General features: G+C 42.7%; 1 protein-coding gene across 1 annotated transcript in view; it reads right to left on the bottom strand.

The window, feature by feature from the left end:
- Positions 1–10728, bottom strand: part of LOC121567272 (collagen alpha-5(IV) chain-like) — a 39118-nt gene continuing 28390 nt past the window's right edge. The window contains exons 27-32 of the mRNA XM_041877166.2: positions 10418–10516; positions 5982–6194; positions 5529–5706; positions 4963–5077; positions 2465–2637; positions 1–2239 (exon numbers count right to left, since the gene is read on the bottom strand). Of these exons, the coding sequence (XP_041733100.1) occupies positions 2155–2239; positions 2465–2637; positions 4963–5077; positions 5529–5706; positions 5982–6194; positions 10418–10516 (863 nt within the window). The 3' untranslated portion in view covers positions 1–2154. The remainder of the gene's footprint in view (positions 2240–2464; positions 2638–4962; positions 5078–5528; positions 5707–5981; positions 6195–10417; positions 10517–10728) is intronic.

Here is a 10728-nt window from a genome sequence, read left to right as displayed (position 1 = left end):
TGTGAAAAACTGTTTAAAGTTTAAATGTATTTGGCTAAGGTGTATGTAAACTTCTGACTTCAACTGTAAATCTGTTAAATCTTTCTATGTGACTCAAAAATATTTTTCATAACTCAGGATCACTCTGAGATGCTACTAATATATCATATATTTTTATGACAGTGCATTAAGGTTAGGTTTGGGGGTAAGGTACCCCAAATAAGGTACACATCTTCTATCAGATTGCTAGCATACTCATAGCACCCAATGGACAAGATAACATCCAACAAACAGACAGGCCATCAGGTAACTGGCCAGGCAGTTAAAGTGGAATTCCACCACTTTTAAACTTATATTCATTATCTACAGCACCATTTTTAGTTTTTACTGTTGATGACATCATCATATGGCACTTTCTTAGGACCTTTTCTTCTTATCTTTTTAACTACAGACCGTAAAACCTTCCATTTGCACATATGTAGACTGGTATGGTGCTGGGGATAATGAATATGAGGTTTAAAAGTGGTGGAATTCAATCTTCACTTTTCATTCAAATGTGTATCCAGTAATGAGAAAAAGTTGTTTCTGCCCAGCCAAAATTAGTTCAGTCAGCATGCTGTAGATGATGGAGCAGCAGTAGCAGGAAGGAGAAGGAGAGCCTATGCACACTGCAAAACATCTCTGGATTCACAGGGAAATTCATATTTTTATTTCACAAAATGTGAAAGAGGGAAAGGTGCAAAAGATGATCACTCTTTTTAAAAGCATGTTTCACTTTTACACCATGCATTTTGCATTATTGTAGATCAACAGTTTTTTTGTGTGTGCGCATTTTACTTTCGCACAATACATTGAGTTATATTTTAGACTTTTGAGTCAGACATTTTCTTTCAGTGTGAAGACAGCATTCCTTCCTCTTATTACATAGCATCCAACAAGAGCCATCAGGCAGTCAGGCACTTTGTCAGGCAGTTAACTTTCCATTCAAATATATCAAAAAGACTGGGGCCTAGATTCAATCAGTTCAGCATTAACCCACGATAATCAACAACTGCATAGCATATCATTTATTTTGTTTAGGGAGGTGTTGGAGTTGTAATTGCATTGGAGCTGTCAAATCCACAAGCTTCTCCCAGCTTTATACACCAAGTCGCATTAGTAGAAATCCCATGCAACTTCAATCAATGGAATGTGTGAATCTAGACCTTGATTAGGCTGATATAAATCCTTATTATTTTGTTTAATGATTTTTGAGTGTCATTATTTATATATAGCCTATGTTAGGGAGGTCACGCTGCCTGCTTAGCGAGAACCCAGGACCTCTGCCTTGCTAGCACACGTGAACGCCCTCCTTGACAACATACCAACCGTTTGAGCTATAGAAAGATATCGAATTCAATAGCTCCGTCAGAGACATTTCAAACTAGCTGTGGAGTGAGCTTACGGTATGTTATTAACTCCGTTACACTCACCCCTTCTAAACTCGCTTCAAAGCGAACGACCCCAGCTGTCGACCTAAGCCCAACTGCGCTTCCGGGTCACAGCACCAGTGCTACGGACATCACACTGCTTCATTAGCGAGAACCACTTCCTCCTGATTTGTCTCACACCAAGGTTCAAACACAGGACCTCTGCTTTGCTAGCACACGTGACAACGTAGTAACTATTTGAGCTATCGAAAAAGATTAATTAGGCTCCAACACAGTTACACCTCCGTCATGAATGATTATGCTAAGCAGTTGTCGGTTATCATGGCTTAATGCTGAACTGATTGAATCTAGCCCTATATCACACTGACCATCTGCCATAAAACAGTCCAGTTGTTTAACAATACAAACAAAATACAAACAAACAAACAGTAAAACTGAGAACAAAACGTCAGATTGAGCAGAGGGCACTACTGGGTTGCATCTCAATAGTCTTTCCTAGATTCCTTGTGCGCTCTCCTTCTGTCCTTCCCTTGCTGAAAACGTCAGAGTGAGAGGACTGGAGGGGAGGAAACATGGAAACGAGGATCAGCGCTTGTAAGAATTGAGACATCCTTTGGTCTCCCAGGAAGCACCATGATTGAAACGCGAGTCTTTATTGAATTAATCAGTCTCTGTCGCCCTACAGTGGCTGATAGTGGGAGGTGCATCTCCAGTTCATTCCCCATCAGTTCTTTAGCACATAGGGTCACTGCCATTGCTTCATACAAACCTGACAGCGACTGACTATACTACCCGGGCAGTCTCCCTTCACTGTCTGAGGCTTAGGTTTACTGCGGGAGGAAGAAGTGTGAGCATACGTCAGACCACATTACAGCAATGCATTGATGAATACTCTGCTGCGATGTTGCATGTAAAAAGTCATTTAAATAATTATGGTTTTCAAATGAATATGAACATCTGCATACAGCACTCACTAGAGTACCTGATAAAGTGAAAACTTTGGGTAAATGAATTACTATATGAGGAAGACAATATTCACGATGTGCTGGTTTTACCTGAACATGTTTTCGGGGTCCAGGGAGGCCAGCCAGTAGCTGTAGGAGTCAGTGTAGTAGTTGCATGTCCCTCGCCCATGGCACTCAATGAAGGGAATCTTCCGGAACTCTTCTAGGCAGGAGCCCGGAGAGGCCAGGGGCTGGCCAGAGCCCTCCGCTCCAGCCCCTGTTTGCTGTGAACACGATAACATATATTACATCATATCATATAGGACAGAATGTAATTTATAGCACTCTTATTACCTGCAAACCAAAGCTCTGAAAATCATTGTGGACATAAGCCACCCTACAGTGCCTTGCAAAGTATTCATCCCCCTTGGCGTTTTCCTATTTTGTTGCATTACAACCTGTAATTTAAATAGATTTTTATTTGGATTTCATGTAATGGAAATACACAAAATAGTCCAAATTGGTGAAGTGAAATGAAAAAAAGAACTTGTGGTGCGTGCATATGTATTCACCCCCTTTGCTATTAAGCCCCTAAATAAGATCTGGTGCAACCAATTACCCTCAGAAGTCACATGATCTGTCACATGATCTCAGCATATATACACCTGTTCTGAAAGTCCCCAGAGTCTGCAACACCACTAAGCAAGGGGCACCACCAAGAAAGCGGCACTATGAAGACCAAGGAGCTCTCCAAACAGGTCAGGGACAAATTTGTGGAGAAGTACAGATCAGGGTTGGGTTATAAAATGTTTTATCAGAAACTTTGAACATCCCACGGAGCACCATTAAAGAATATGGCACCACAACAAACCTGCCAAGAGAGGGCCACCCACCAAAACTCACAGCCCAGGCAAGGAGGGCATTAATCAGAGAGGCAAAAATGAGACCAAAGATAAGCCTGAAGGAGCTGCAAAGCTCCACAGCGGAGATAGGAGTATCTGTCCATAGGACCACTTTAAGACGTACACTCCACAGAGCTGGACTTTACGGAAGAGTGGCCAGAAAAAAGCCATTGCTTAAAGAAAAAAATAAGCAAACACATTTGGTGTTCGCCAAAAGGCAATGTGGGAGACTCCCCAAACATATGGAAGAAGGTACTCTGGTCAGATGAGACTAAAATGTCGCTTTTTGGCCATCAAGGAAAACGCTAGCTCTCATCCCCCCGAAAACACCATCCCCACAGTGAAGCATGGTGGTGGCAGCATCATGCTGTGGGCATGTTTTTCATCGGCAGGGACTGGGAAACTGGTCAGAATTGAAGGAATGATGGATGGCGCTAAATACAGGGAAATTCTACAGGGAAACCTGTTTCAGTCTTTCAGAGATTTGAGACTGTGACGGAGGTTCACCTTCCAGTAGGACAATGACCCTAAGCATTCTGCTAAAGCAACACGAGTGGTTTAAGGGAAAACATTTAAAAGTATTGGAATGGCCTAGTCAAAGCCCAGACCTCAATCCAATTGAGAATCTGTGGTATGACTTAATGATTGCTTTACACCAGCGGAACCCATCCAACTTGAAGGAGCCGGAGCAGTTTTGCCTTGAAAATGGGCAAAAATCCCAGTGGCTAGATGTGCCAAGGTTATAGAAATATACCCCAAGAGATTTGCAGCTGTAATTGCTGCAAAAGGTGGCTTGACTTTGTGGGGGTGAATAGTTATGCACGCTCAAGTTTTCTGTTTCTTTCTCTTATTTCTTGTTTGTTTCACAATAAAAAATATTTTGCATCTTCAAAGTGGTAGGCATGTTGTGTAAATCAAATGATACAAACCCCCAAAAATCTATTTTAATTCCAGGTTGTAAGGCAACGAATTAGGAAAAAATGCCAAGTGGGGTGAATACTTTCGCAAGCCACTGTATAGACATTTGTGGATAACATTTGCAGAGACACTAGTCTTAGAACTTGCAGCAACCATGAAGAACGGAAGATGGAAATTGGTCTTATGCTGTGCCCAACCCCTCTGATATACACACACACATACACACATTTGGGGCTCGATTCAATTTGTATCGCTGAGCCCGACATACACAGCATTTAATGTGAATGCAGTCTCCGCCAGCATGTGAACATTGCCTTTAAATTTGTATCATCCTGTAACGCTGAACTTCAGCACTTCGGATTGAATCCAGCCCTTTGTTGAAGAGGGTGGAATAGTAGGCAGCTACTAGTGCAGTGCCCGCTGAGAAGTTTAGGGGTTAAGTACAACGTCAGGTGATGGCGTCTAGGACACTGATGGCAGCAATCCTCCGGCCCACTCTCAAACAGATTTTTCCCATCAGACATGGGATTCAAACCGGCAACCTTCCGGTTGCTGGCCCACTCCTCTAACCTCTCTATTGCTATGGCATTGCGTCACCATAAGCAAGTAAGCATAGTTTTCTGTTACTAATTAACTGCCATGATACTATGGTCCAGAGTTCTTCCTGGCCTTGAGGTTTGGCTGATCAGGTAAAAAATCTGTTCAGGTAAAAATGTACTTGCATTCCATTCAGCTACTGAAATAACCCATTCATACAGGTGTTCTTCTTTCTCAGACTGTAGTTCCTACCATGACAAAAGAGTAGCCAGCCCAGAGAGAGAGCCAGCCCTGTGGACAAACAGGGATCTGGTTGGTCTGACTGTGAACAGCGATGATGTTTGCTTTGGTCTCACACACTGCACACCTGAAAGAGAGGGAGAGACCAGAAGGTTGTCATACAGTGCAAATACGCTATGATTGATTGATTGATTTTATTTGCCAGTTCAAAAAAAGACATGCTTTATTCACACAGTACATACATCGGTTCATAAACAGATATCACATTGACTCTGAAGAGCATGCTTGGGCAGACAAGGAAACTTGTCATGCCAGCATCATTTTCAATTACATTTAATTCAATTCAATTTAGGGTTGCAAATATCCGATAACTGAAAAAAAATGTTGGCGAAAAGGTTACTGGAATTTTGCAACCATTCAATTCAATTCAATACATCCCCTCAGGGGTATTTTACCCAGCAGAGTGGGAATTCCCGGCTATCGGGCAGACCCATATTTACTTATGGAGTGACAATCGAGTTCCTTCTTGTGTTATGTCTAGGACAATCTGTTCAAACCAGTGTAAACTAGAGCAGCACCTGCTAACATAGCTCTCCAGTGAGTCACCAGAGATGAGGGCCATGTCGCTTGGCATGGCCTCATCCGTGGACAGCCAGTAGGAGTAGTCGTTGCGGGAGGCGTAGCGGCACGTGCTGTCCGTGTTGCAGAATAAGAAGGGCATGGTAGAGAAACGAGGCAGACAGCTCCCCAGTGTACCTGGACAGACCAGAGAAATACAAACCAGAGAAATATAATCAATGTATTTCAATTGGGCAGACAGCAGCATATCCAGGAGAAGGAACCTTTGCTATGTTATCGAACGGAACAGCAGGGAGTGGGTTCTTCACCGGAGACTGTGTGTGTCTTTTGGTTATATACTGTATGTGCATGAATATCTGTGTGTGTGTGTGTGTGTGTGTGTGTGTGTGTGTGTGTGTGTGTGTGTGTGTGTGTGTGTGTGTGTGTGTGTGTGTGTGTGTGTGTATTCATACCCAGATCCTGGCCATGACCTCTGTTGTTGCCGTTGATGAAGAGGAGGGAGTATCCGGAGTAGATGAGGTTGCTGCCCCCTGGGCACTGGGGCACGTTCTTCCTCTGGCTGTGACGTGTGAATAGGAAGCCGTCCTCTACTGGCCCGGCAAAGTAGGGACCTGGAGAGCCCCGGGGGCCTTTGGCTCCTGGAGTCCCCTGCTCACCTTGGATACCTGAGGAAACAATCCCATAGACTCTCTTTTCACAGACACTCTTTTCACAGACCCTGTTCAACACTTTTGGGCACTCTGCAATTGAGACATATAAAGATGCAGAGGATGAAGGTGTGTGTGTCAGTGGAGGCTCTTCAGAGGAGGAAGGGGAGGACCATCCTACTCAGTGAATTTGTGAAAAACAAAAATAGTGTAACATTAAAAAAGTTATCATTTTTTTAGAACTATTCAAAATATATTCACGTCACCAAATAAATGATTAAAACACACTGTTTTTCAACAAAGGTCTACAGTAGCCTCAACAGCACCCTCTAGGGTAGCACCATGGTATAGCCGGAAGACAGCTATTTTCCGTCCTCCTCTGGGTACATTGACTTCACAATACATAACCTAGGAGGATCATGGTTCTCACTCCCTTCCATAGACTTACACAGTAATCAGAGCTCTTGCAGCATGAACTGACATGTTGTCCATCCAATCAAAGGATCAGAGAATCTAGTACTGAACGAATAAGCTACAGCTAGCTAGCGCTGCAGGGCATATGTGGTGAGTAGTTGACCCAAAGAGAGAGAAAGACAATAGTTGAACAGTTTTGAATAAATTCATTTCTTAAAGAATTAAGAAGAAGCAGCAGAGAGAGATATTTATCTTTGTATTTTTTTTTATTAGAAAGACTGAAAAACAGCTTCTATCTCCAGGACATCAGACTGTTAAATAGTCACCACTAGCCGGCCTCCGCCCAGTACCCTGCCTTGAACATAGTCACTGTTACAAGCTGGCTACCACCCGGTACTCTACCCTGCACCTTAGAGACTGCTGCCCTATGTATATAGTCATTGAACACTTTAATTGTTCAATGACAAATTGGTCACTTTAATAAGGATTACATTCTGTATTACCCACTTCATATGTATTTCTAGTCAAGGCTCAAAACTACTGCTTCTCTCACCTTTTCTATTCATTTACTGTCCATATTGTCCATATACACCATCATATACATATATACAGTGAGAGAAAAAAGTATTTGATCCCCTGCTGATTTTGTACGTTTGCCCACTGACAAAGAAATGATCAGTCTATAATTTTAATGGTAGGTTTATTTGAACAGTGAGAGACAGAATAACAACAAAATAATCCAGAAAAACGCATGTCAAAAATGTTATAAATTGATTTGCATTTTAATGAGGGAAATAAGTATTTGACCCCTCTGCAAAACATGACTTAGTACTTGGTGGCAAAATCCTTTTTGGCAATCACAGACGTTTCTTGTAGTTGGCCACCAGGTTTGCACACATCTCAGGAGGGATTTTGTCCCACTCCTCTTTGCAGATCTTCTCCAAGTCATTAAGGTTTCGAGGCTGACGTTTGGCAACTCGAACCTTCAGCTCCCTCCACAGATTTTCTATGGGATTAAGGTCTGGAGACTGGCTAGGCCACTCCAGGACCTTAATGTGCTTATTCTTGAGCCACTCCTTTGTTGCCTTGGCCGTGCGTTTTGGGTCATTGTCATGCTGGAATACACATCCACAACCCATTTTCAATGCCCTGGCTGAGGGAAGGAGGTTCTCACCCAAGATTTGACGGTACATGGCCCCGTCCATCGTCCCTTTGATGCGGTGAAGTTGTCCTGTCCCCTTAGCAGAAAAACACCCCCAAAGCATAATGTTTCCACCTCCATGTTTGACGGTGGGGATGGTGTTCTTGGGGTCATAGGCAGCATTCCCCCTCCTCCAAACACGGTGAGTTGAGTTGATGCCAAAGAGCTCCATTTTGGTCTCATCTGACCACAACACTTTCACCCAGTTCTCCTCTGAATCATTCAGATGTTAATTGGCAAACTTCAGACGGGCATGTATATGTGCTTTCTTGAGCAGCGGGACCTTGCGGGCGATGCAGGATTTCAGTCCTTCATGGCGTAGTGTGTTACCAATTGTTTTCTTGGTGACTATGGTCCAAGCTGCCTTGAAATCATTGACAAGATCATCCCGTGTAGTTCTGGGCTGATTTCTCACCGTTCTCATGATCATTGCAGCTCCACGAGGTGAGATCTTGCATGGAGCCCCAGGCCGAGGGAGATTGACAGTTATTTTGTATTTATTCCATTTGTGAATAATCACACCAACTGTTGTCACCTTCTCACCAAGCTGCTTGGCGATGGTCTTGTAGCCCATTCCAGCCTTGTGTAGGTCTACAATCTTATCCCTGACATCCTTGGAGAGCTCTTTGGTCTTGGCCATGGTGGAGAATTTGGAATCTGATTGATTGATTGCTTCTGTGGACAGGTGTCTTTTATACAGGTAAAAAGCTGAGATTAGGAGCACTCCCTTTAAGAGTGTGCTCCTAATCTCAGCTCGTTACCTGTATAAAAGACACCTGGGAGCCAGAAATCTTTCTGATTGAGAGGGGGTCAAATACTTATTTCCCTCATTAAAATGCAAATCAATTTATAACATTTTCGACATGCGTTTTTCTGGATTGTTCAAATAAACCTACCATTAAAATTATAGACTGATAATTTCTTTGTCAGTGGGCAAACGTACAAAATCAGCAGGGAATCAAATACTTTTTTCCCTCACTGTATATATATATTTACACATATACTGTATATTTATACTGTATACTTCGTTCTGATACTTCTTAAATCCTTTCTTTTTATTTGGGGATTTGTTGTGCATTGTTGTGTATTGTTGTGTATTGTTGTGTATTGTTGGGTTTTTCTGCACGTTGAAGCTAGAAACACAAGCATCTGATAACATCTGCAAAATATGTGTACGGGTCAATTTGTTTTATTTGATTGTTCTTAGTTTACCTTTTACTTACATAGCTAGCTAATGCACCTAATTTAGCCTACTCAACAACCTGACTCAAACAGAGAGGAATGCTATTTATGTTAGCTAGCTGGCTAAGGCTATCCAACATTGCAACTCTTTCAAGTCAAGGTAAGCTTTCGGTTTTATTAATTTATTGCCACCGGGGCCCGCCGGTGTAACTGCTAAACTGCTTGCTGTACACTGCACTGCGTGATTGTACACATGGAAAACAAACATAAGAGTAACAAAAACTGAAAGGAAAAGCAAAGCTAAAGAGGTGTGTTTTAAGATCTCTTTTAAATATGTCCACAGTTTCGGCCCCCCTCAGGTTCTCTGGCAGGCTATTCCAAAGTCTGGGGGCATAATAACTAAAGGCTGCCTCTCCATCCCTCTTGGTCCTAGGCTTTGGGATAGTTAAAAGGCCAGTGCCAGAGAACCTGAAGGACCTACTGGGTACATAACTTAAAAACATGTCTGACATGTATTGGGGTGCACAATCGTGAATTTATTTAATAACCAGTAGAGTAATCTTCAAATGTATTCTAAAACTAAGAGGAAGCCAGTGCAGATACTTTAAAACCGGTGTAATGTGTGTCTCTGTCTGGTTTTGGTATGAAGGTTTGGCTTGGAGAGGTTTCTTCGTCAGGTCACAGACAGCTGTTGTGTTGTGCACTGAAGTCCACAAGCAAAGGAAAAGTTGAGGAGAACGTGTAGATGCGAGAAGGAATTATACAACAAGCAAAGTGATGATGCAGTATGTGGCTGCTATGAAAGTGAACTGAGTGTGCGGGTGATCAGGGGGTGTATTCATTCCACCGATTCTGTTGCAAAATGTTTGTTAATCGGAAGCAAACGAAATGGGATGGACCTACCTGAATTTGTCCAACAGAAACTCTTGTTTTAGTGGACTAATGGACTAATGGTTACACCCCAGATCAATTAGATGCAGGCAAGAGTGTGCACTGTCTGTCACCTTGATTACTCCAATTTGTCTCTCGACCTGTGCACCTACATTCTGAACTGTCATTTGTAGGCTAGGTTGTAGCAACCTCATGGTGGGTATAGGGTAAATTTGAGTATCATGTAGTAGCCTAAACCTATCGCTGTTACATTGAACTGGGTGAATGGAATATGAATGACAGTCATCTAATATGCTGTAATAGAAATAAGGTCATGCACCTAAAAAACTAATTGTCCTCCCTAATCTTAAACGGCACTGAGCGCCACTAGTGTGTGTGTAATGGAGGCGGTTGCAAACCACCTTAGCTTTAGTTCAGTGGGCTTACACAGACAAACCCTGGTTGATCACATGCGAAAGGCTTTATGCATGAGTAGAATGTTTGTTTTGATGGAGGCATTGCCTGAGAACAGGTACAATAGAGAAACTCTCAGTAGATAATCCATTAAGCCCACCTTGTGGTCCAGGGAACCCTCGGTCTCCTTTGGCTCCCTGCAATCCAGGCTGTCCAATTGGCCCATCTAGGCCCAAGACACCTTTGGGACCTGGGAGTCCTGCAGGAGACAATAACACATTGATTCAGTGATGAACTGGACATAATACTGACGAGTGGCTCCTTGAAACACATTAGTTTGAGGGCTATGAGGAACTGTAGGGTGTCATCTACCCATGTAGTGGTTAGTGGATGTCACACTCATTAGGCATGATCACAGATGGCTGAAAACTTGAAATCTGCATGCTTATTTTTTTAAATGTCAAAATTACG

Source organism: Coregonus clupeaformis, chromosome 6 (genome assembly GCF_020615455.1).
Source record: "Coregonus clupeaformis isolate EN_2021a chromosome 6, ASM2061545v1, whole genome shotgun sequence".
Taxonomy (NCBI): Eukaryota; Metazoa; Chordata; class Actinopteri; order Salmoniformes; family Salmonidae; genus Coregonus; species Coregonus clupeaformis.
This window is presented reverse-complemented; position numbering and strand designations above follow the sequence as displayed.